Raw genomic sequence first — 26,841 nt, forward strand, 5'->3', positions numbered from 1 at the left:
ATGTGCCTGCAGTTGTGCGGTTGCTGCTTTAAAACCTCTGACAGCAGTCCATGCCCCTTCAGCAGATGCAAACCATGCTCCAGGCTTCTGGGTCCTGAAGCATCCAGCCCTAACTTTCTTAATCTGGCCTCATCTTATAAAAGAAGTCTGTTGATTCAGTCCAATTCCTACCAAAATCCCAGATGGTGTTTAGTAGAAACTGACATGCAAAGTAACTAAAAGCCAAAACAAACTTGAAAAAGAACAAAGTTGGAGAACTTATACTACCTGGTTTCAAAACTCACCATAGGCCGGGCTCAGTGGCTCACGTCTGTAATCCCAACACTTTGGGAAGCTGAGGCAGGTGGATCACCTGAGGTCAGGAGTTCAAGACCAGCCTGGCCAACATAGTAAAACCCCATCTCTACTAAAAATACAAAAAATTAACTGGGCATAGTGGTGGGCACCTGTAATCCCTTGGGAGGCTGAGGCAGGAGAATCACTTGAACCTGAGAGGCGGAGATTGCAGTGAGCCTAGATTGCGCCTCTGCACTCCAGCCTGGGTGAGAAGAGCGAGATTCTGTTTTTTAAAAAAAATCACCATAAAGCTTCAGTAATAAGGATAGGATGGAATTGGTATAGGATAGATAAATCAGTGAAACAGAATAAAGTCCAGAAATAAACCTTCTCATTTATGGTCAGTTTATCTTTGGCAAATGTACCAAGTAATTCAGTGGGGGAAGAAATGGATACCCCTTTCTCCATGATGTGTTTATATCATATTTCATACTTGTATCAAAACATCTCATGTACCCCATAAATATATACACCTACTGTGTACCCACAAAAATTTTAAAAAATAATAAAATCAGTGGGAGAAAGGATAGACTTTTTATAGTGGTCCTGGAACAACTGTGTGTGTGTATATGTATATATACACACATATACATACATATATATACACATATATATATGAAAAGATGAATTTAAGCCCTTAATCCACACTGTATACAAAGATTAACTTAAATTGGATCATAGACCTAAATACAAGAATACTGTGAAATTTCTAGAAGAAAACACAAGAGCAGTTCTTTCTGACCTTGAATTAGGCAACAAAAGCAAAATGCATCCAAGAAAAAAATCAACAACCTACAATCTTTTGCTCTTCAAAAGACACCATTAAGAAAAAGACAAGCCACAAACTGGGAGATAATATTCACAAATCATGTATCTGATCAAGGACTTGTGTCCAAGATATATAAAGAACTCTTATAACAGTAATAAGAGGCCAAACCTAATTTTTTAAAAAGATTTGACTAGGGTTTGATGGGAAAAAGATTTGAGTAGATATTTCATCAAAGAAGATATGTGAATGGCTAAAAAGCACATGAAAAATGCCCAACACCATTAGTCATTAGAGAAATGCTACTTAAAACCACAGTGAGATACAACCACATACTTCGTAGAGTGGCTGTAATCAAGAAGACTGAAATGACCAAGTGCTGGAGAATCGAGAACTCTCGTGCATTACCAGTCAGAATGTAAAATGGCACAGCCACTTAGGAAAACAGTTTGGCCGTTTCTTTTAAAAGGTAAACATATGCTTACCACACAACTCTGTAATTCTACTCTTAGGGATTTACCCAAGAGAAATGAAAATATATATCCATACAAAGACTTGTATGTGAATGCTTATATTGCATTATCCATAATAGCCCAATATTGGATGTTGTACATCTATGCCATTGTGCATTGTTGTTTAATGGGTACATAGTTCCAATTTTACAAGATGAAAAATGTTCTGAAGATGAATGATGGTGATGAGTACCCAATAATGTGGATGTAGTTAATGCCACTGAACTGTACACTTTAAAATGGTTAAGATGGTAAATTTTATGTTGTATATATACCACAATTTTTAAAATAAATAATTTTTATTTTTTATTTTATTTACTGTTTTCTAGAGACAGGGTCTTGCCATGTTGCGCAGGCTGGAGTGCAGTGGTGAGACTGTAGTTTACTGCAGCCTCAAACTCCTAGGTTCAAGCAATCCCCCCACCTCAGCCTCCCAAGTAGCTGGAACTATAGGCATGCGCCACCACACCTGGAATTTTTTTTTTTTCCAAGATGGAGTCTTGCTCTGTCACCCAGAGCTGGAGTGCAGTGGCACAGTCTTGGCTCGCTGCTACCTCCGCCTCCCGAGTTCAAGCAGTTCTCCTGCCTCAGCCTCCCTAGTAGCTGGGATCACAGGCACACACCACCACGCCTGGCTAATTTTTGTATTTTTAGTAGAGACGGAATTTCACCATGTTGGCCAGGTTGGTCTCGAGCTCCTGACCTCCTGATCCTCCCGCCTCAGCCTCCCAAAGTGCTGGGATTACAGGCGTGAGCCACTGTGCCCAGCCAATGTTTTAATTTTTTTGTAGAGACAACATCTCACTATGTTGACCAGACTGCTAGAGTGGCCATAATCAAGAAGATTGAAACTACCAAGTGCTGGAGAATCTAGAACTCTCGTGAATTCCTAGTAAGAATGCAAATGGCACAGCCACTTTGGAAAACAGTTTGGCCATTTCTTTAAAAAGTGAAACACTTAAATGACCAAACTCCGGGGCTCAAGTGATCCTCCCACCTCAGCCTCCCAAAGCATTGGAATTACAGAAAAATCTGAGGCCACCACACCTGGCCTCAGATTTTTTAAAAACATAATTATTAAGGACCAGGATCCGGGTAGTGGGCACTATCTCACTTATTTCTCACCATAGCCCTTTGAAAAGGAAACCGTTTATTTTCATCATCTATCCAGGAAATTGAGGTTCAGAGAAATTTGGTAACCAAAGTCACAGGTTCCCTCCCAGCCTGTCAGACCTCAAAGACCCCACCTGGCCATGGCACCCTCCTCCTGCTTGTTCCTCTCCGACTGTAAGAAACCTAACCTGGCTCTTGGGTCTGGGCCGCCAACATGCCATCCGGACGGAGGAAGACCCAGAGACTTAGGGGTCACGTGAGCCATAGCCACGGCCGCATCAGCAAGCACTTGGAAGCACCCAGGAGGCCGTGGTGATGCTGGTGGTAGGTGTCGCCAGAGGATTAGTGTCAACAAGTCTCACCTGGGTTGCTTTGGGAACGCTGGTGTGAGGCATTACCACTAGGAACCAGAGCTTCTGCCCAGCTGTCACCCTTGAAGCCACATGGAGGGAGGTTCATGAAATGCTAACAACTGCTTTAAAGAGAAAAAAAGACAAGAACCCTAACCTGTACCCCTGTTCCTCCTTCCCACAGGCACAACAGGGTTCTATCAAGGAGGAAATGGACTGGGCAACGCAGCCGGTTTCGGGAGTGTGCACCAGGTAGACATGGCTCCCTCCCGATTCTTTCCTCAGTTCTTTCTGGAAATATTCCCCTTACATCAGGGCACCCAGAGAGCCCACGACACACACAATCCCCATTGGGAACCTGCCTCTTAGTCCCTGGGTTTGGAGACTACAGGGGCTAGATTGTGCAAAAGGCTGCTGGAAGGACACAGTATACAGGCAGAGACGTAGGAATTGTTAGAAGATTCCTGAGATGTCATGGAGATCTACAAGTATGTTCCATCTTGACCTGGACTCAGGACACCCATTGACTGTTGAATCTGGTATATATCAATACAAATGGGTGGGTTCTTTCACCAGACCATGGGCTTCTCAAGGGGGACCGTATATCTTGCTCACCTCTGCATCCCCAGTGGTGAGAGCCCAGCACACAGTGGGGGCTTTATAAATACTTGTTAAATAGAGCAAAGTCAACTCTATATAGGTAAATGTTGGCTAGTACTTTGATTCTCTTGGTGTCACTTACAAAGTGAATTAAGAGTTCGCATCTGCTCAAAGTGTGCAGTAACTCTGCTGTGTGTACACCTTCCCTGTACACCTAAAATTATTTCAAAACAAAAGGTTCACCTGCTTTCAGGCTACCATTTAAAACAGAACCACCCTGGGGTGGATGGGCTTTAGGAATATTTAACATATTTAGATCTGAGGAATACGCAATTTCTTTTCCAGTGAGAATCTAAATAATTTAAAACTTAGCAAATGTAAAAATTGTTTCATGTATTTTTGCATTATTTCTAATGTACTATGTACATAGATAAAATACTTGTAAATAAAACAGTACTTCTTAAGATGTGGTTCTTAACCCTCCATTTCACCATTAAATCTGTGTTTTTCAAAAACACTGACCACCCCCCCCCAACCCCCACCCCCAGGAACTCTGACTCCCAGCTCTGGGGCGGGGCCCAGGAAGCAGAACGTTCCATGAGTTCCGTGCAGGGTTGAGAAGCACTGGTTTGGTGATAGTGGGGCAGGATATTTGAAACAATGACTGTTGGAGAATTGGGATCGCTGGTCTGCTTAAACAAAGCTTGATCAAAGGTGATTGGCAGCTATTGAATTGATCTCCATGACTCCCTCATAGAATATTCTGGACCCCTAATGCTGTGTAGGTGCTGCTGTATTTGCACCTCCTCCCCATGAACATAAAATATCACCTAGTCTCCTGGGTTTGTGTGTTGTGTGGGTGTGTGTGCGGTCTTCTAGGTTTGTGTGTGTGTCATGTGGCGGGGTGGGGTGGGGTGCGGTGTGGTCTTGTTAATGCATTTGTTTATTAATTTAACCACTATTTGTTGAGTTACTGCATATACCAGGCACTGTTTCAGGTGCAGAGGATACAATAGTGACCAGGACAGGTGCCATCAGGGCCACGTCTATGTCCCTTAGGGTGGCCTGTGGACCTCCAGGTGCCAGCATCTGCATGCCTGGGCCCAAGGGGCTTTTCTAGAACCAGTGCACGGGGCAGGCAGGAAGTGCGTGGGAATTAAAGCCCCCTGGGTGCAGCTCTCGAAGACCAACAAGTTGATGTATAAACCCCTCCACTCCCTTGACCCGTGGGAGAGGCAGTTCTGAGATGTGGATTTTAGACCATCTCAGCTTTTCCTCATAGGGCTCATCTCTGGTCACTACCACAGAAGCACCTATGCAGGCTGCTGTCCCACATCTCTCTCACTTCCCCGCTCCCCTGCTGGTGTCTCCTTCACCTTCCAAACAGCCCTCCTTGCACTTGAATCCTTGCCCCGGGGTCTGCTTCTGGGAAACCAAAATGAAGACAGTTCCTGCCCACAGAGAGCATTTATTCTAATGGAGAGACGGTGTGGCCAGGCTCACCAATGGCCCGAGCCCAGAAAGGCTTTCTCACATATGTCCTTGGTTTGTTTTTCTCTTCCCAGGACTATCCTTCCTACCCTGGCTTCCCCCAGAGCCAGTACCCCCAGTATTACGGCTCATCCTACAACCCTCCCTACGTCCCGGCCAGCAGCATCTGCCCTTCGCCCCTCTCCACGTCCACCTACGTCCTCCAGGAGGCATCTCACAACGTCCCCAACCAGAGTTCCGAGTCACTTGCTGGTAGGTGCAGTCACTGGTGGGGCCATTCATGGCTGTGGTCTGAGAGCTTCTATGAAGGAGGGACCCGCACATGGGTCCCAATTGTAACAAACAGGTTACCCAAGGGTCATTCATGGATGTGGCCTGAGAGCTTCTCTGAAGGAGGGACCTGGATATGGGTCCCAGTTGTCACAAACAGGCTCCCAAGGGCGAAATCCATCTCTCAGACATGTTTTGTTGGCCTGTTTGTGCGTGTGTTTAATTGCATTTACGTTTAAAAGTCAGAAAATTTTATAAATACCTAAAAATTCTATTTTCTGGCTTCTTTTGAAAGAAGATCTGGCCATAGTAGCCACATTCCCAAGGAACACCACTTGGTTAAAACTAAGTGTGTCTGCTCTTTTTAGAAAGGACACACCCAATTCCACATCTAGCTAGCTTACCCCATGTTCATTACTGCCTGGCCCATGTAGGCCTTGGAGTTGATGAACCCTGGTAGTATTTATAATATTACCAGCTGGGCACGGTGGCTCACACCTGTAATCCCAGCACTTTTGGAGGCTGAGGTGGGTGGATCACCTGAGGTCAGGAGTTCGAGACCAGCCTGGCCAACATGATGAAACCCCATCTCTACTAAAAATACAGAAATTAGCCTGAGTCATGGCAGGCACCTGTAATCCCAGCTACTAGGGTGGCTGAGGTAGGAGAATCGCTTGAACCTGGGAGGCGGAGGTTGCAGTGAGCCGAGATCGCGCCATTGCGCTCCAGCCTGGGCAACAAGAGTGAAACTCCATCTCAAAAAATTAAATAAATAAATAAAATACCCATCTGTTTCGTGCTGAGCACATACCTGTGTGGTCTTCTCTAATCATTTACTTATATATTTATTCAACAAATATTTGTTAAGCTCCCACTGCATTCCAGGCCCTCCCTTTAGTTTGGGAAATAAAGTGCAGTGTAGAGTTAAGCTTTGCAGACAGGAATCAAATAATCATACAAATATCTCATTACAAACTGTGATAAGGAGAGGCATAATCCTCACAAAAACAGGTTTATATTATCCCCACCCTTTTTCTAGATAAGAACAATGAAGATGAGAGTGATAAGGAGCTTGCTAGTGATTGGTGGGGCTAGGATCCCAATCCCAGTTTGTTGGCCCCCATAACCAGCACTCCTGCTATGCACTGGCCATACACAGCCAGGAACTGTGTACACAGCCTGGCTGTGTACGGCCAGGAATATGTTATCTAAAATCCGTTTGAGAACAGAAGGGCAGAGGTTTTCAAATGTTGATTCTTTGTCTAAGAGGGGTTCAAGTATAGCGACTCAGGGTCCTCAAGAATTATACAATCCTTCAAAACATCCTTAAGCATGTTCATTTTTTTTTCTTTCAACTTGTATTTTAGGTTTGGGGTACACATGCAGGTTTGTTACATGGGTAAATTGCATGTCGTGGAGGTTTAGTGTACAGATAATTTTGTCACCCAGATAATCAGCACAATACCCACTAGGTAGTTTTCCAGTCCTCACCTTCCTTCCATCCTCTACCCTCAAGTAGGTCCTTGGGTCTATTGTTCCCTTCTTTGTATCCATGTGTACTCAATGTTTAGCTCCCACTTATAAGTAAGAACATGTGGTATTTGGTTTTCTGTTCCTGTGTTAATTCACTTAGGATAATGGCCTCTAGCCCTATCCATGTTGCTTCAAAGGACATGATCTTATTTTTTATGGCTGCGTAGTATTCCATGGTGTATATATACCACATTTTCTTTGTCCAGTTTGCCATTGATGGGCATCTAGGTTGATTCTTTGTCTTTGCTATTGTGAATAGTGCTGCAATGAACATACACATGCATGTATCTTTATGGTAGAAAAATTTATATTCCTTTGGATATATACCCAGTAATGGGATTGCTGGTATATATCCAAATGGTAGTTTCATTTTAAGTTCCTTGAGAAATCTTCAGGTCGCTTTCCACAGTGGCTGAACTAATTTACATTCCCATGAACAATGTATAAGCATTCCCTTTTCTCTGTAACCTTGCCAGCATTTGTTATTTTTTGACTTTTTAATAATGGCCATTCTGATTGGTGTGAGATGGTATATCATTGTGGTTTTGATTTGCATTTCCCTAATGACCAGTGATATTATTTTTTCATATGCTTGTTGGCTGCATATATGTCTTCTTTTGAGAAGTGTCTGTTCATGTCCTTTGCCCATTTTTTAATCGGGTTATCTTTAAGGATGTTTGTTTCTGATGGCACAATAGTTTTAGGAAACCCTTTTGATTAGCCAAGATTTTTTGGCTTCAAAAGATATAGAAAATCCAATTCAAACTAGTTTAAGAAAAAGCAAATGAACTTTTAGGCATATCTAACCTAGATATACAGGGGTTTAGAGCTAGGTCCAGGTGTTCCAATGACAATGTTGAGACTTAGTTTCTCTCTTCCTTCTGGCTCTGAATTTTCCTGGGTTCGTTCCGTTCTCAGGCAAGCTCCTCCCCTATGGTGGCAAAGATGGCCACCAGCTACCCAGAGCTCAATCCTGTCTGCTAATCCATCCCAGCAAACATAGTTCCTCCTTCTTAGCCATTCCTGCAAAAGTCCCAAGTAAAGCTCCCATTGGCCCAGCTTAGGTCACATGCTCATCCCCAAACCAATCTCTGTGGTCAGTGGAATGGAATGCTGGGATGAAGCAGCAGACTTTGGGCTCATGCCTACGGCTGGAGCTAGAGTTGGGGTCAGCCTCACCTCAACCACCAGGGACTGAGAGTGAGGAAGAGGTGATCACCTCAAAAAACCTAGAGCATTGTAACTACAAGAAGACAGAAGAGACACTGGGTGAGCAAAAACAATAAATGTCCACAACCTTGATATGGATGCCACCTACACTATGAGCAACATGTAGCAGAGTCCATGTCCTGACCCCTCTGTGGTCACAGAACTTGGTATGTAACATCCCTATGCAACTAATGCACCAGCCTGTGGATTCATTCATTCATTCCCCAGACCTGCTATGCACATCTTCTCTTTTACAAGGTGGTTTTGGCTTATCAACATTAAATAACATGGCAGCAATACGTTAGAATGTCAGTAGATATCACTGAGTTTCGTTCCTTTGTCTTCTTTTCTGAAACCTACTGATGCTGTAGGGCTTTGCAGAAGCTAAGCTAGCACGATGGTGTGGAGACAGTCATCAACAAATATTAATTGGTTGATTGTTAGAAAAGGAACAATAGGGAAGACCCACCTGTTTTGTTCCTGGGGTTCTTGGTGTGGCTATTGATTTTAGCCCTTAAATTTTCCATCACTGGGAATGAGTGAGTTATCCTTGGTTTGATGACAAATGGAGACAATATGGCAAAGCATGTTAAATAAAGTCAACTTTTTAAAAGGTTTAGAGCTTGAGCATTGATTTTGGTCATTGTGATCTCATCCCAGAATATTTAATATGCATAGTACCTATTTAATAACTTTCTTTGAAGAGTTTGAAGTTTAACAAAGTTTTTCTCTGTCATCATCTTGAATTATCTTTAGCCATCCTGATTTTCAGAATGTGGTTCTTCCGATCTCATTTCAACAAAGGAGAGAAAAACAAAACACTGATGAGAAATTAGGGCAGAGAGGAACTATAAGCAGGAAACCATCGAGTAGATGCCACTATCCGTCTATAATTCAATGGTGAACTGAATGGCAAACGAAAAACTTACCTCCCCAGAATTTGAGTTTTGTGGGAAGGTTCTCTTCATTCCCATCAGGAGTGAATATAAAGGCTCATTGTGTCTTTGAAATTTTTCTGTCTTGTTTCCCTCTGTTCTTCCTTTATCCCTTGATCAAAGGTTCAACAGTAAGTGGTTGAGATGGTTTTTACTGTGTGTCTAACAAGCTGACATAAAATCTAATGACGTAAATAATGGTCAGCTGTAGCTGAGGTCTCCTGCCTCTTTTTCCTAGTGTTCACTGTAAAGGAATTTAAGCATATGTGTGTGCACATGCGCACATGCACACACACACACACACACATTCATGCACTCTTTTTAAATTTCCCATAAAAACTCTACTTTTGAAATTATCCAGGATATCCTTGAGTGGTTGGTTCCAAACTCCAGAGGCTCTAGAGGTTTACTGACAGATCACACTCACTGTGTGCACTGCCTGGATATAGTATTTTGGTGCTCTCACCACTCACATCCCCCACGCACCCCATCCTCGCCACAGGACACTCTGCATTGACATGCATTAATGTGTGTGTGAAGTGCCAACAATTTGCAGATGATTACAGGGCAATTTGCTGATATAGAGGGCAGAATCTGAACATCTCATGTTACTTAAGAGAAAAACCAAATCATTGGTTCCTTAAGGATTTTTTCTTTTTACATTTTTAAGTATGATACAAATTATCTAAAAAGAAGTTGAAGGATTTTTTTAACTTCTAAGATCAACTTCCTTTGCCAAGAGAAGAAGAATTTTTTTAATCTCTCAAGAAGAAATTGGGAAGGCTCTTCCGTGTAATTTGGCAACATCTAACAAAATTTAAAATGCATAGACCTTTTAACTCAACTATTCGACATCTAAGAATTTATCCGAAAGATAAACTTTGACCTAGGTACAAACACTTAAGTAAAAAGAATACTTATTTTTTTCACTGATTAAAAATTTATTAATACTATTATGCAAATAATTTTAGTGATAACCACAAGGGTTTTGTACTGTTAGTACATAAATACATACAAAAATGCATTTTGAAACTTCTTGTATCCCCTTTATCCTTCTCAATTTCTGTTTATGTTTGCTCTACAATATATATGATGGATCTGTGCAGTAGAAAATTTTTTGCTGATGAGTATGGTACAATCAGAAATGTTTGGAGACTGTATCAGTTTCTTCTTGCTGCTGTAACAAATTATTATGACCTTTGTGTCTTAAAACAACACAGTGATTATTTTACAGTTCTGGAGGTAAGAAATGCAACATGGCTCTCACTGAACTAAAATCGAGGGGTCAGCACGGTTATAGTATTGGAGGCTCCAGAGGAGAATCACTTCCTTGCCCTTCTACCTGCAGAGGCCACCTGCCTTCCTTGGCTCATGACCCTGCATCATTCCAGTTTCTACTTACATTGTCTCATCTCCTTCTCTAACGCCTGCCCCCGACCCCTTATAAGGACTGTTGTGATTCCACTGGGCCCACTCAGAGAATCCAGGATCATCTCCCCAACTCGAAGTCCTTAAGTCAGTCACATCAAGAATATTTATTTTTTAAAAAAAGAATATTTATTGCAGCAGCATCATAGCAAAAGGCTGGAAACAACCTGGATACCATGCCATTAACAGGAAACAGGTTAAATCAATCATGGTGCATCCACCAGTAGCATACTATACAGCTGTTAAAAAGAATAAGTTAGATATATTTGTGCTACTGTGGGTTTCTCTTTGAGCTATTGTGATAGGTTAAAAAAAAAAAAAAAAGCAGGAGGCAGAGTTACATGGGTAATGTGAGCCTGAGTTTTTTAAAAGTTTAAGTGTAGGTTAATACCCATATTTACTCATATTCCATAAGGAATTTCTAGAAGGATGCAATAAGAACTGTTAATAGTCATTTTCTCTGGAGAGGAAAACAAGATCTGGAGTGAAAGGAAAAGACTGTATGTAACAGGCAATCTGTAGAACACTCCACCCAACAGCAGCAAATACACATTCTTTTCAAGTGCACATGGGACATTTACCAAGATAAATATTAATATCTTCTGGGCCATAAAACAAGTTTCAGTACCTTTAAAAGAATCAAGGCATACAAAGCATGTTCTCTGACAGCAGTGGAATTAAATTAGAAATAAATTACAGAAAGATTTTTGGGAAGTTCCCAAATCTTCAGAATCTCAATAATATACATTTCAGTGACCCATGGGTCAAAGAAGAAATCAATGGGAAATTAAAAAGCACTTGGAACTGAATGAAAATGAAAACAAATATATCAAAATTTATGGAATGTCATTAAAGCAGTACTTAAAGGGAAACTTATAGCACGAAATACCTGAATTAGAAAAGAAGACACAATTACCACAGGTATCAGGTGAAGGAAGGGAGGGAGGGAAATGAGGGAGGGGGGAGGGAGGGAAATGAGGGAGGGGGGAGGGAGGGAAATGAGGGAGGGAGGGAAATGAGGGAGGGGGGAGGGAGGGAAATGAGGGAGGGAGGGAGGGAAATGAGGGAGGGAGGGAGTAAAGGGGAGTGGAGGGGAGGGAAGATTGGTCAAAGGATACAAAATTTCAGTTAATAGAAATAAGTTCAGAAGAACTATTGTACAATATGGTGACTATAGTTAATAAATAAGGTATTTGTATTAGTCTATCTTCATGCTGCTGATAAAGACACACCTGAGACTGAGCAGTTTACAAAGGAAAGAGGTTTAATGGAGAACTCAGTTCCATGTGGCTGGGGAAGCCTCACAATCATGGCTGAAAAAAAGGAGAAGCAAGTCACATCTTACGTGGATGGCAGCAGGCAAAGAGAGAGCTCGTGCAGGCAAACTGCTGCTTTCTTAAAACCATCAGATCTTGCGAGACTCGTTCACTATCACGAGAACAGTGCAGGAAAGACCCTCCTTCTTAAAGAGACAAGGTCTTACTCTGTCACCCAGGCTGAAGTGCAGTGGTATGATCATAGTTCTCCGTAACCTCGAACTCCTGGGCTCAAGCAATCCTCCTCCCTCAGCCTCTCAAGTAGTTGGGACTACAGGTGTGTGCCACCATGCGCAGCTAATTTTTAAATTTTTTGTAGAGATGGGGACTTGCTCCTCCTTGTCTTCGGCCATGATTGTGAGGCTTCCCCAGCCACATGGAACTGAGTTCTCCATTAATCCTCTTTCCTTTGTAAATTGCTCAGTCTCAGGTATGTCTTTATCATAATTCAGTCACCTCCCACTGGGTTCCTCTCATGACATGTGGGAATTGTGGGAGTTACAATTCAAGATGAGATTTGATGGGGACACAGAGCCAAACCCTATCAGTGTTATATACTTGAAACTTGCTGAGAGAGTAGATTTTAAGTGTTTTTAGTAAAAAAAAAAAAAAAAAAAAGTGAATGTTAATTAGCTTGATTTAGCCATCCCCAATATATAGATATATCAAAACATGTTGTACATCATAAATATACACAATTTTTATTTGTCCAATTAACAAATCATCATCATCATCTACAGGGTTGCTGTGAAAATTGAAATAAAAAGGCTGGGCATGGTGGCTCATGCCTGTAATCCCAGCATTTTGGGAGGCACAGGCACGTGGAGCACCTGAGGTCAGGAGTTCAAGACCAGCCTGGCCAACATGGCGAAACCCCGTCTCTACTAAAAATACAAAAATTAGCCAGGCGTGGTGCCACACGCCTGTGATGCCAGCTACTCAGGAGGCTGAGGCAGGAGAATCACTTGAACCTGGGAGGCAGAGGTTGCAGCAAGCCAAGATTTTACCACTGCACTCCAGCCTGGGTGACAAAGCGAGACCTTGTCTCAAAAAAAAAAAAAGAAGAAGAAGAAGAAAGAGAGAGAGAGAAAGAAAAAATATGCATTGCCTATTATTATTATTTTGAGACAGAGTCTCGATCTGTCGCCCAGGCTGGAGTGCGATGGTGTGACCTTGGCTCACTGCAACCTCTGCCTCCCAGGTTCAAGTGATTCTCCTCCCTCAGCTTCCTGAGTAGTTGGGATTACAGGCGCCCACTACCATGCCCGGCTAATTTTTGTGTTTTTAGCAGAGACGGGGTTTTACCATGTTGGTCAGGCTGGTCTCAAACTCCTGACCTCAGGTGATCCACCTGCCTCAGCCTCGCAAAGTGCTGGGATTACAAGCGTGAGCCACTGTGCCCAGCCAACCCTGCCAATTATTAAGTAACATGCAAATATAAATAATGATTAATGAAAATATATTTAAGAACTCACTTTAACCCAGACAGTTAAATATAATAATTTTCATCCAAAGGTATGATTATTTAACTTAATTTAAAATTTTTTAAAAATAAGAAAAGAAGAAGTAAAACTTCATGAAGTAAAGAGATAAAATGACCTGGTCACCTATGTAGAAAATCTGATAGAATCTATGAAAAAGCTACTAGATCTAAAAAGTAACTTTACCAGTGTTGCAGGGTACTAGGTGAATATCTAAAAATCAACAAACAACAGGAAATAGAATATTTTAAATGCCATTTGAAATAGTATCAAAGATGTGAAATACTCAAGGTTAAATTTGGCAAAAGATATGCATGACTTTACACTAAAACCTATAAAACTGCTGAGAGAAGTTAAAGAAGGCATTAATAAATGGAGATATATACCTGGTTCGTGAATCAGAAGACTTAATATTGTTAAAATGCCAGCTCTTCCCAAATTGATCTATAAGATTAATACAATCTCTATCAACATCTCAGGCTTTTTTTTTAAGAAACTGTCAAGCTGTTTCTGAACTTTAAATGGAAATGCAGAGACCAAGAAGAGCCACAATGACTTTTGTAGAGAAGAACAAAGTTAGAGGGCTACCTGATTTTAAAATCCATTTTAAAGCCACAGTACTTAAGACAATGCAGCATTGGCATAAAAATAGACAAATAAATCAATGGAACAGAATTGAGAGTTCAGAAATAGGTTGGGTGCTGTGGCTCGTGCTTGTAATCCCAGCACTTTGGGAGGCCGAAGAGGGAGGATTACTTGAGGCCAGAAGTTTGAGACCAGCCTGAGCAACATAGCAAGACCCTGTCTCTGCAAAAAAAATAAAAATAACCCAGGCAGTGGGTTGTGCCTGCAGTCCCATCTGCTCAGGAAGGTGAGGTGGGAGAATTGCTTCAGCCAGGGGTTTGAGGATACAGTGAGCTATGATCATACCACTGTACTCCAGCCTGGATGACAGAGTAAGACCCGGTCTCCACAGTAAATAAATGAATTAACCCACATGTATATGGTCACCTGATTTTTGACAAAAGACAATTCAATGGAGAAATGGAGAAAGGACAGTCTTTTCAACAAAAGATGCTGGAACGGCCGAGCACAGTGGCTCACGCCTGTAATCCAAGCATTTTGGGAGGCCAAGGCAGGTGGATCACCTGAGGTCAGGAGTTCAAGATCAGCCTGGCCAACATGATGAAACCCCGTCTCTACTAAAAATACAAAAAATAGCCAAGCATGGTGGCGCACACCTGTAATCCCAGCTACTTGGGAGGCTGAGGCAGGAGAATCCCTTGAATCCGGGAGGCGGAGGTTGCAGTGAGCCAAGATCATGCCACCACACTGCAGCCTGGGTGACAGAGCAAGAGTCCATCTCAAAAAAAAAAAAAAAAAAACCTGGAACAACTGATTATCTATACTTCATACCTCACATGACACACAAAAAATGCAAAATAGATCATAGACTTAAATATAAAACTGTAATCTTCTACAAGAAAACATAGGAGACAGTTTTGTGACTTTGATTTAGGCAAAGATTTCTCATATGTAACACCAAAAATATGATCCAAAAAGAAAAAAAGAATATAAACTGGACTTCATACAAATTTAAAACTGTTCAGAGAATGAAAAGAAATCCATGGTCCAGGAAAAAATAATTGCAAGGCATATCTCGAATAAAGCATGTGTACCCAGAATATAGAAGGAGTGTTCAAAATCCAATAATAAGAAAGCAAACAATCTGATAAAGAAATGGGCAGGGCCAGGTGCAGTGGCTCATGCCTGTAATCCTAGCACTTTGGGAGGCCAAGGCAGGCAGGTCACCTGAGGTCAGGAGTTCGAGATCAGCCTGGCTAACATGGTGAAACCCTGTCTCTACTAAAAAATACAAAATTAGCTGGGTGTGGTGGCATGTGCCTGTAATCCCAGCTACTTGGGAGGCTGAGTCAGGAGAATCGCTTGAACCCAGGAGGCAGAGGTTGCAGGGAGCCAGAATTGCGCCACTGCACTCCAGCCTGGGCAACAGAGTGAGACTCTGTCTCAAAAAAAAAAAAAAAAAAAAAGGAAACAGGCTGGCTCTGTGCAGTGGCTCATGCCTCTAATCCCAGCACTTTGGGAGGCCAAGGCCGGCAGATTGCTTGAGCCCAAGAGTTCAAGACCAGCGTGGGCAACATGGGGAAACCCTGTCTCTACAAAAAATACAAACATTAGACAGGTGTTGTGGTGCAGGCTTGTAGTCCCAGCTACTCAGGAGGCTGAGGCAGGAGGATCGTGTGAGCCCGGGACATCAACACTGCAGGGAGCTGTAATTGTGCCACTGCACTTCAGCCTGACAGAGTGAGACCCTGTCTCAAAAAATAAAGAAATAAAAATAAAGAAATGGGCAAAATATTTGAACAGATGATAGATGCCTCACCAAAGAAGATATAGGGATGGCCAAAAGCACATGATTAAGATGCCAAACGTCATTAATCATTAGAGAAATGCAAATTAAGTTCACAATGAGACAACCACTACATACCCACTGGAATGGCTTTAATCACAAAGACGGACCATACCAAGGGCTGGCAAGGATGTGGAGCAGCCAGAACTCTCATCCACTGCTGGAAAATGGTACAACCACTATGGAAAATAATTCATCTGTTTCTTTCTTTTTTTTTTTTTGGTGACAGGTTCTCACTCTGTTACCCAGGCTGGAGTGCAGTGGTGTGATCATAGCTCACTGCAGCCTCAACCTCCTGGGCTCAAGTGATCCTCTGGCCTCAGCCTCCTGAGTAGCTGGGACTACAGGTGTGTGCCACGAAACCCAGTTAATTTTTGTATTTTTTGTAGAGACGGGGGTCTCATTATGTTGCCCAGGCTGGTCCCAAACTCCCAGGGTCAAGCAATCCTCTCACCTTGACCTCCCAAAGTGCTAGGATTACAGGCATGAGCCACCATGCCCAGCCTCATCCATTTTTGAAAAAGTTAAACACTACTTCTTATATGACCTAGCAAACAAGCTCAGTAAAAATAAAAAGCTTACATCTAGACCAATGTGTGAATTAATGTTCATAGCAGCCTTATTAGAACTGAAAACTAGAATCAACCCAAACGTCTACCTACAGGCGAATGGATAAACAAATTCTGATGTATCCATACAATTGAATAGTACTCAGCAATAGAAATGAAATATTAGGCTGGGCATGGTGGCTCATGCCTGTAATCCCAGCACTTTGGGAGGCCGAGGTGGGCGGATCATGAGGTCAAGAGATCGAGACCACCCTGGCCAACATGGTAAAATCCTGTCTCTACTAAAAATACAAAAATTAGCTGGGCATGGTGGTGCATGCCTGTAATCCCAGCTACTCAGGAGGCTGAGGCAGGAGAATCGCTTGAACCGGGGAGGCGGAGGTTGCAGTGAGTCAAGATCTCACCACTGCACTCCAGGCTGGCAACAGAGGGAGACTCTGTCTCAAAAAAAAAAAAAAAAAAAGAAATGAAGTATCGATAAACACCGCATGTACTGAATCTCAAAGCAATTATGCTGACCAAAACAAGCCAGAAAAAAGAATACATACTATATGATTCCAATTGTTTAAACCTCTAGAAAATTCAAACCAAAGTCTATAGTGAAAGAGAGCAGATTAGTGGTTTTCTGGGGAGGGTAACTGGAGGAAGAGCTTATCCAAATGGATAACAAGGGAATTCTTGGGGTGCTGGATTTGTTTATTGTGTTGATTGTGGCAATGGCTTCACAGATGTGTACATACGTCAAAACTTAAGAAATTGTGTACTCTAAATATGTCTAGTTTATTGTACGGCAATTGCGCCTCAGTAATGCGTTAAATAAGTAAACACATTAAAAGAGAGAAAGAAAAAGAATGAAATTACTCCAACAAAGGTTTACATAAATTGTGCTATCCTGTGGATCTCTGACTGTGACCTTGAACTTTTACTCTGTATTAGTCTGTTCTCTCATTGCTATAAAGAAATACCTGAGACTGGGTAATTTATAAAGAAAAGAGGTTTAATGGCTGGGCACAGTGGCTCATTCCTGTAATCCCAGCACTTTGGGAGGCCAAGGCAGGCAGACCACTCAAGGTCAGGAGTTCGAGACCAGCCTGGCCAACATGGTGAAACCCCATCTCTACTAAAAATATAAAAATTAGCCAGGTATGGTGGCGTGTGCCTGTAATCCCAGCTAAAGAAAAGAGGTTTAATTGTCTCATCATTCCTCAGGCTGTACAGGAAGTATGGTGCTGGCATCTGCTCAGCTTCTGGGAAGGCCTCAGGAAATTTGCAATCATGGCGGAAGGTAAAAGGGAAGCAGGCACGTCTTACATAGCCAGAGCAGAAGGAGGGGGTCAGGGGAGGTGCCACACATTTTTAAACAACCAGATCTCATGAGAACTCACTCACTGTGCGGTACCCGGGGAGGGGGAGATGGTGCTAAACCATTCATGAGAACTCCATGCCCATGATCCAGTCACCTCCTACCAGGCCCCGCCTCTAACACTAAGGATTACAATTTGACAGGAGATTTGGGCGGGGACACAGATCCAAACCATATCACTCCTCATTCTCAAGAATGTGTACGTTTGGGTAAAGGCCTGGGTTTTTTTGTTTGTTTTTTTGTTTTTTTTTTTTTGGTACCCCTGCGAAATTGGTTTCACACAGACCTTATTTTAGACATTTCTTAGATAACTAGCATTTACCCCTCTTTTTAATATTTGCCTGTTTTAATGGGGGGCAAACAAATGTTTTCTAAGCCCAGTAGCCTTAAACTACCAAGTGAACCAGGAAAGACCTTATTTACATTGCTCTCCAGCATCTGTGAATTGAGAAGAAATTCTTTTTCCAGAGGAAAGTCTTTGCTCACTCAATGTTTGGGAATCTCTCATGCTGCATCCTGAAGACTCTGGGGAGGTGGAAAACACCCAGCCATCCTGACAGCGCAAAATCATGTCTTGTCTTATTATGTCCTTAGTCTGTTAAGAAGCTTTTATAAGTATTAAATAAACAAAGTTCAGTCCCTTGGGTCTTAAAGGGAAATAGTTCTTTCAGTGTAGAAAAAAACTCCCCCTAGCCACGTCTTTTTAGACAAAGGCAGTTTCCCCTGATGATCCAAGAACTGGCAATTAGGACAGGAAGGATGGGGTCTGTGTGACACATTTGGGAGCTAAACCAAGCAACTGTAAAGTGAGAAAATGGGATGGGATGTCCTCGAAGGTTCATGCTGTTTTACAGTTCTGTCACTCTCTAGTGACAAGGACAGGCCCAAATTTTAGTTCTGGCTCTGCCACTCATTTGCAGACACATGGTCCAGTAAGTCACCTCACTAAACCTGAGTTACCTCATTAGCTAAATAAGGGTAGTAAAGTACAATCAAAAGCCATGCATTTAAAACATCTGTGCTTAAGCAGCAACACAGCTCTGATGCTGGCTTTGGGACCTGGGTCGGGGACAGTGCTGCTTCACTTGTTGGGGACCACTAGACAATCGCCGGTGGGCACAAGTGTGACAGCCTCTCAGTGGGGCCACACCCAGGAGCACCCCGAAGTGAGAAGCAGCAAGGACCCACATTCTGTGCTGCGTCTCTCACTAATCCACACATATCCGTGGGTTGACTCCAGCCAGAACTCCATTCAAGTCACCTCCTAACTGCCAGGCCTATGCTAGATGCTCTCGCCTATATAATCTCATTTACTTCTCAGATTGACAGCTCTCAGCAGGTAAAGCTTAAAAGGCTTGCATTTAATAGAGAAGTGGCGGGGCACGGTGGCTCACGCCTGTAATCCCAGCACTTTGGGAGGCCGAGGCAGGTAGATCACCTGAGGTCAGGAGTTCGAGACCAGCCTGACCAACAGGGTGAAACCTCGTCTCCCTGTCTCTACTAAAAATACAAAAATTAGCTGGGCATGGTGGTGGGTGCCTATAATCCCAGCTACTTGGGAGGCCGAGGCAGGAGAATTGCTGAATCCAGGAGGCAGAGTTTGCAGTGAGCCGGGATCACGCCATTGCACTCCAGCCTGAGCAACAGAGCGAGACTCCGTCTCAAAAAATAAAAATAAAAATAAAAAAATAGAGAATGGAGGGAGCCCAGTAGGGAGAGGAAAGTAGAGAATCCTTCCCATGCAGCCCCCATTTACCTCTGGGGCAGAGAGAGGGGAATCTTCTAAAGGTGGAAGAGTGTAATGCTCAGCTACAGATAAATACGAGTTGCCCTCCTTCTGTTCGTCTAGGCATTCTCAGGATTTCAGATTGAGAGAGTTGTAAATGCATAACTCCTCCATCATTACAGCACCCAGTGGCCCCTCCCTCACTCCCTGCACAAGGCCTTCCCTGACTAGCCCCATATAAATGAGTCACTTCTCAGCCCTCCCCGCTGCCACACCCTGATTGATTGAATACTCGATTGGTTGATTTTAGAGAAGAGGCCTCGCTCTGTTATCCAGGCTGGAGTGCAGTGGCGCTATCATAGCTCACTGCAACCTCTAACTCCTGGGCTCAAGCGACCCTCCTACTCTGCCTCCCAAGTAGCTGGGACTATAGGCATGCACCACCACACGAGGTCAACTTTTCTATACTTCATAGAGACAGGGTCTTGCTATGTTGCCTAGGCTGGTCTCAAAGCAATCAAGCGATCCTCTCACCTTGGAGGTGCTGGGATTACAGGCGTAAGCCCCCACGCCAGGCCCCCTGACTTGTTAATTCTCTGTGGCCCATTTCCCTCCCGGGCTTGGTGTATGCTTACTTGTCGATGTGTCTGATGGCTGTCTCCTCTCACTAGCGTTGAAGTGCTGTGAGAACCAGGACATAATCCCACTGCCTGGAGCAGTGCCCGCTGACCAAGTGTCTGCTGGATGGATGAAAGATAATGAAGGTCACCAATGGGCAATTTAAGGGACTTCCAAGGGCAGTTTTCATCCTGCGAGATCTTTGCCTCTGGTGCTGCCTTGGAACCCACTGCTTTGGAGCTAGACGGTGCTGTTGGGATATTTCCCAGGAGGAGACACCCAGCAAAGCTTCTGATTTGTCCACCATTCCCTTTCTTACGCCAGGTGAATACAACGCACACAATGGACCTTCCACGCCAGCGAAAGAGGGAGACACAGATAGGCCGCACCGGGCCTCCGACGGGAAGCTCCGAGGCCGGTCTAAGAGGAGCAGTGACCCGTCCCCGGCAGGGGACAATGAGATTGAGGTAATCCAAAGGGGCTCTGTGTGACCTGGTGAACGTAATCTCCATCTGAGGCCCAAACAAGAGTGGGGACAGAGTTTTCTCCAAGTACGAGGCGGAGAATCGCCCTTCGTGTTTACAAAGCATGAGCAGGGAAGCATGAGGTTGTCCAAGCAGGTAGCCCTGGGGCCAGGACAGAAGAGAGGTTCTCAAACTGAAGCAGCATCAGAATCACCTGGGGGGTGGGGGATGGTGCTTTTGAAATCAGGGATTGCTGGGCCTCTGCCCAAGAGTTTCCAATTCAGTAGATCTGGGGCAGGGCATGAGAATTTGTGTTTCTGACAAGCCCCCAGGTGATAATGATGCTCTGGGTTGAGGACCACACTCTGAGAGTCCCTGATAAAGAAAAGAATGGGCCTCCGACCTTCCAGCTGGGTTAAAGTGGTTCTCTACCCTGGTTACCCAGCAGAATCATCTGGGATGCTCTTTAAAAAACAGATACCCTGGCCCCATCCCAGACCAATTGAAAAGACTCACTGGAGGAACTAGGGGGGAGGAGGGGAGTTTTAAACATTCTCGGTGGGGACTCTAATAAGGCTTAGATATTGATCTGTGTGGAGGCTGGCTGTAATGAGTGTGCCTCTATTTCTGGGATTCTGGGATTCTCACTTCTCAGAAAGGGGCTCTCAACCTGGACTGCACACGACAATCACATGAGGACTTTGAGAAACCTTCATTATCAAGTTGCACCTCAGACCAATTAAATCCTATTCCCTGAGGGTAGAAGCTAGGCATCAGTGTTTTTAAAGCTCCGTGGGTGATTCCTGTGTGCAGCTCAGGCTGAGAACTAGTGGTCAGGGATGCTCCAATCTTTTTTTTTTTTTTTTTTTTTTTTTTTTTAAGTGGAGTCTCTCTCTGGCTCCCCCATCACCCAGGCTGGAGTGCAGTGGCACAATCTCGGCTCACTGCAACCTCTACCTCCCAGGTTCAAGCGATTCTCTTGCCTCGGCCTCCTGAATAGCTGAGATGACAGGTGCACGCCACCATGCTCAGCTAATTTTTGTATTTTTAGTAGAGACGAGGTTTTACCATGTTGGCCAGGCTGGTCTTGAACTCCTGCCCTCAACTGACCTACCCGCCTTGGCCTCCCAAAGTGCTGAGATTACAGGCGTGAGCCGCCATACCCGGACTTTTTTTTTTTTTAATCAGGTATACATGAGGTTTTCAACAGGATGCTATGGGATACATACAGATAGATAGTAAGATGGTAATCATCATGAAACAGATTACCAAGTCTACCAAGTAACTCACAAAGTTACTTTTTCTGTCTGAGAAAAGCAGCTAAAATCTACTTATTTAACAAAAATCCCTAATACAATATAACTTTATTAACTCTAATTCTTGTGTTGCACATTAGATCTTTATACTTGTCATTTGTTATGCAAGTGTAGTATTATTGGCCAGGTACTGACATTTTCCCAAAAACAAAACATTATGCCTAGGGGAGGGTACCAGTAGAAATAGGCAAAATGGATGCCCCAAAACCGGAAGTAAGCTACTGTTGTCCTATCAAGGGAGGAAAATGAGCAAACTCACCGGTTTATACTTCTTTGAAAAAGGCAGTCAGTTGCTGGCCTGAGTGTGCTGGGTGTCTCGGTAGGATTGTCAGTGCCAGGCAGTTCAAGTACACCAGTGTCACATCCCTATTTATAATCTGTATACTTTATGCGGCAGCTGCAATGCTCAGCCACAAACTCAGACACACTGAGAAAGATCACCTTTGTCATTTCCTTAAAAAGCAATGTAATTTTAACCCTGAGTCCCCACGCCACCAGATGGTAGGAAATTTCATTTCATTATTAGGGACGCTCCACTCCCAGGATTAAATGAGAATCCAGGGGGTCAAGTGGTCTCAGAAACCAGACCAGCCTCTGACGTCCAGTGTGGCTGGGTGGCCCCTGCCACCTTCATTGTCAAAGCCTGCAGTCGTCACTAAAAGTCCAGCCACTCTCTGGTGTTTCCATGCTATACAATGGGTATGGAAATCTTTGTTGAGCCTGAGAACCTTGAAATATTCGCTACAATTCCTTGGTTGCAAGCAACAGAAACCAGTTCCGGGCCCAGCACAGTGGCTCACGCCTATAACCTTACCACTTTCAGAGGCCGAGGTGGGCAGATTGCTTGAGTCCAGTAATTTGAAACCAGCCTGGGCAACATGGCAAAACACCATCTCTACCAAAAAAAAAGCCAGCCATGGTGGCACACACCTGTAGTCCCAGCTACTCAGGAGGCTGAAGTGGAAGGATCAACTGAGCCCAGGAGGTAGAGGCTGCATTGAGCCATGACCACACCACTGCACTCCAGCCTGGGCGACAAATTGAGAACCTATCTCAAAAAAAAGAAACCAGTTTTGGTTACTTAAGCAAAAATGAATTTACTAGGAAAGGACAATGAGAGGAGGCCGTAAAACCAAGTTTAGAAAGAAAGTAACGAAGACACTGTTGAGAAATCTAGGAATGCCAGAAAGCAAACATTTTAGAGTGCAGTGTCCTGTCCTTTGGTGTCCGATTCCAAGAAGACAGTATCCCAGTGGCCTAGCTTGGGTCTTACCCCTTAATTGACAGCACCACCAAAATAGCACACAATGGGGAAGGAAAACTAGGATGCTCTTTTCAGAAGCCCTGAGGTTGGAAGCTAGGGGTGGGGACCGGGACCTCCAAGCAACACATGCTGACTTCAGCATGTTCAGGGCATTTGATATTTAGCCAGTGGTCCCTAGTTCACCTGTAGCAGTTGTTTATAGCTGGGGTCAGTTCTGATCACCCTGGAAGATATTAAATATCCTGAACATCATGCTTGGTGCCCTACACTTGGTCAGCCTCGCGAGGTCTACCAGTAGCCTTGATCCATGCTAGAGACCTGGTGCAGAGCAAGTGTTCCCACTGTTCCTGGGGCCATTCTCAGTCCAGGGAATTCTGTTCTTGCTTTTTGCCTTATTTTTAAAGCTCCATCCTTTCCCCAAATAGAGGAGATTTTGCACAATCCCTTCAGTGGGTTTAGGCCTTTGCAAAAGACTGAAAGAAAACATATTGGCGTCAGGTTGTACTTGCTGTCTGCCTTCCCATATTCCTAGACTCTCCTACCAGCTTGAAGTTGCAGAGCTTCGAAAACACAGAGAGCCACACATACATAATATTCCCTCCCCACAAGAAAATCATTCAGTCACCGAACATGTTTTCTGCTCTCCATAGGGGAACGGCGGGGGTAGAGAGAGATTTTTCCATTAAACTGAGAAAGAGGTGGGGAGGGTTATGGCATAGAAGTCAGGGATTATAGGGTGATATTATTCTGGAAACATCTGCTTCTTGATTTCAGCATAAGTACCACTGGCAAGAACCATTGAAAAGGTGTGAGCTGTGTTTCACTTCTGTGCTTAATGTCATCATAGAAGGTTTGCTTGGGTCACACCTCTTAAGTCTTTGGCTGTTTTGCTAATGACTGAAGCCCACGGGAGAGAAATTATGTGGAAGTGGAAAGGAGGAAAATTCTGAGCATGTATTAGTTAAAATCCTTCAGCTGCACGTGCCAGGGACCAATCTGAGCTACTTAGGTGAAAAAGCAGAATTTATTTTAAGGATACAGGGCCTCTCTTAGAACTTAAGGACAGAAGTAGAGTAGAGTATCAGCGAGGCACTGGAACCAGCAAGGGAGACAGGGACAAGAAACTGCATGTATGCCTTCTCTTCCCATTTGCCACAGTGAAGATGACAGAACTCCCAAACTATAGTGTCCTGGCAGTGCCTTCATGTGCTAGTTACTGGGCACAGCTCTCCTCTGGGCCTCCTCACTCCTCCTTTGCCTCTACTCCCAATGAAACCAGGTCCTGGTAAAGTGTTAGTTTGTTTGTATCTTTCACCTTCTGTTCTTGTCTCTGGAGACTACCTGTCAGATCCCGGGGTCTGGGTCCAGCCCATGCTGAAGTCCGAGGGGAGTGGGTGGATGGGCAGAAAGAACACTCAGGGGGCCATAGGAGGTGAAATGTAGTTTTATTTAGCAGCTTTCTCATCAGCAGCTTTCTCACATTAGCTGTCTCACATTGTCCACCTTTATCTCGGCTGTCTGCTTCGGCTCTGTGGCTCCTGCTGCCCTGACAGCTGCAGCCGCGCAGCCGGCTCTCCCTTGCCTTCAGGGTCAGCAGCTTAACTCTTCCCCTCTCTGGGCACCAGCGCAAGCTGTGCTGTGGCTCCCCTCTGTCTATCTGCAAAACAGTCATTCTCCCTTACAGGGGCCTGTAGCTTCATTCCCTCTCTGGGCACCAGCGCCTGCACAAGAGCCACATTGAGCCAAACTGAGCCAAGAGCCGTGCCCTGTGCACAGCGTCAGCAGGGCAATTATATCTTCTAAAGACAGTAGTGACTGCAAGCCAAGTATGAACTACACAAACAGGTTATATAACAAGTGGAGGTATGCACCTGCACGCCAAACTTGCTGAGTCACGCAGGCCTGGATGTCCATCCTTGACCAAAGCACATCCATGTGCCTTACGCTGCCCTTGTCTCCCCTTCAGATCACATGGCTAAACTTGGCCACCAACAGCCCTCCCCAAAAGACAATTACTTTCTTCCTAGCCCCAATTTTAAATTGCAAAAAAAAAAGGTCTCTGACCCACCCATGGTTAAGGACGCACCCTGGTCTGCACCATGATGGCCTAGGGAATAGGGTCACCTGCAGAATGGCCACCAGGAACTTACCCACTAAGAATCGAGGATGGTAAGGTAGTAGGAGAAAGGGATGGATTTTTTCCAGAGGGGATTTAATGGATAAAGTAAGGGAGCCTGCACTAAATTTGAAAATATTTGCTGATTTTTAAACATTCTGTTACTGAAATTTCTAAATTTAATTTCCTAAGTTCAACCCCAGTGAATTCAGATAAGTTAGGACTTGGCATGTTTGAATCGCAGAAGGTCCTTCTCAAACACTGATTTTCAAACATTTTTACCATGACCCGTAATAAGAAATATACTTACTATGATGGCCCAGCATATATATGCACATAAATATAACTGGTCCAAAAGATTTATGAAATAATACTTAGCCTTACTAATTGCTTCAGAAATCCCTGTACTAGAGAATCTGGGATGCTAATACCTTTTTCATTCTAGATATTTCTCTTAACTTTCAAAGGCATGGCAAATGCCATTGTGTTAATACAGCCATTGACCTCCAGAGAGTTTTAAAAGGTGGCCCATTCAAGATTGCATACTGGGGAGGGACATTTGCCTCCCCTTCTCAACACTAGCTACAGAGTTAGTCAGGTCCTTTGTCCTTGAAAATAATGATCACCAGAAAAATAAAGAAAATCAACAGTATGAAAAATAAAGAACAAGAATAGCCGGGCGTAGTGGCTCACCATGCCAGCACTGTGGGAGGCCAAGTGGGGAGGATTGCTTGCATTCAGGAGTTCAAGAACAGCCTGGGCAACATAGCAAGACCCTGTCTCTACAAAAAGAAAGATCAAAAATTAGCCAGGCATGGTGCCACATGCCTGTAGTCCCACTACTCAGGAGGCGAGGTGGGAGGATCGCTTGAGCCTGGAGAGGTCTAGGCTACAGTGAGTGATGATTACACCACTGCACACAGGCCCTGTCTCAAAAAAAATTTTTTTTAATTAAAAACAATAAAGGCCAAGGTAAATAAATGGGATAAGTTAGAAGTGAAGTAATTTAAGAAACATAAAATAACTTAGGGAAATTCTAATTGGTTTTCATATAAAAACTCAAGATCTTGCATCCATAAAATAAGAAGTGGAGGCTACTGGGAAAGGAACACTCAGAGGGAAAAAAAGTTATTGGAAATTTTTTAATTACTGCAAAAATCAAAAATTTAATAAGGGTTGTAAGAGAAAGTTTAAGAAATCTCCCAGAACACAGATCAAAAAGACAGATTTATTAAAAAATATTGTTTACAAGGAAAGGCAGTATCAACCCAAAAGGTTTGATTTGACTATTGGGAATTTCACAAAAAGAAAACAGTAGAAAAGATGGGAGAAAATTATTAAAAGAAATAAGAAAATAAAAATTTTCAGATCTGTAGAAAGATGCAAGTCATTGGGTTGAAAATGCTGAAGTGCCAAACAGAATTCGTTAAAAAGAAGACCATACTCAGATATATCTTCATGGAATTTGAGGATACCAAGTGTAAAGAAAAGATCCTTTAAAATTCTAGAAAGAAAAAAAAGGTAAAACCTACAAGGACTGAGGAACAGTGAAATATCAGATTTCTCATCAGTGGCCCTGGACACTTAAAAAAAAATGATGAAAGAATTCTTTCAAAGATCTAGAGGATATTGTT

At 43.5% G+C, this 26,841-nt stretch overlaps 1 protein-coding gene across 2 annotated transcripts in view; it reads left to right on the forward strand.

Annotated features, from left to right (window-relative positions):
- The window catches only part of EYA2 (EYA transcriptional coactivator and phosphatase 2), a 294,449-nt gene that overhangs the window by 175,208 nt on the left and 92,400 nt on the right, over positions 1 to 26,841 (forward strand). The window contains exons 6-8 of one of the 2 annotated variants that reach the window (XM_003316981.5): positions 3,262 to 3,329; positions 5,243 to 5,420; positions 20,372 to 20,514. In XM_003316981.5, the coding sequence (XP_003317029.2) occupies positions 3,262 to 3,329; positions 5,243 to 5,420; positions 20,372 to 20,514 (389 nt within the window). The remainder of the gene's footprint in view (positions 1 to 3,261; positions 3,330 to 5,242; positions 5,421 to 20,371; positions 20,515 to 26,841) is intronic. The other variant, XM_063802586.1, reaches the window with a different exon arrangement.

Source organism: Pan troglodytes, chromosome 21 (assembly GCF_028858775.2).
Source record: "Pan troglodytes isolate AG18354 chromosome 21, NHGRI_mPanTro3-v2.0_pri, whole genome shotgun sequence".
Taxonomy (NCBI): Eukaryota; Metazoa; Chordata; class Mammalia; order Primates; family Hominidae; genus Pan; species Pan troglodytes.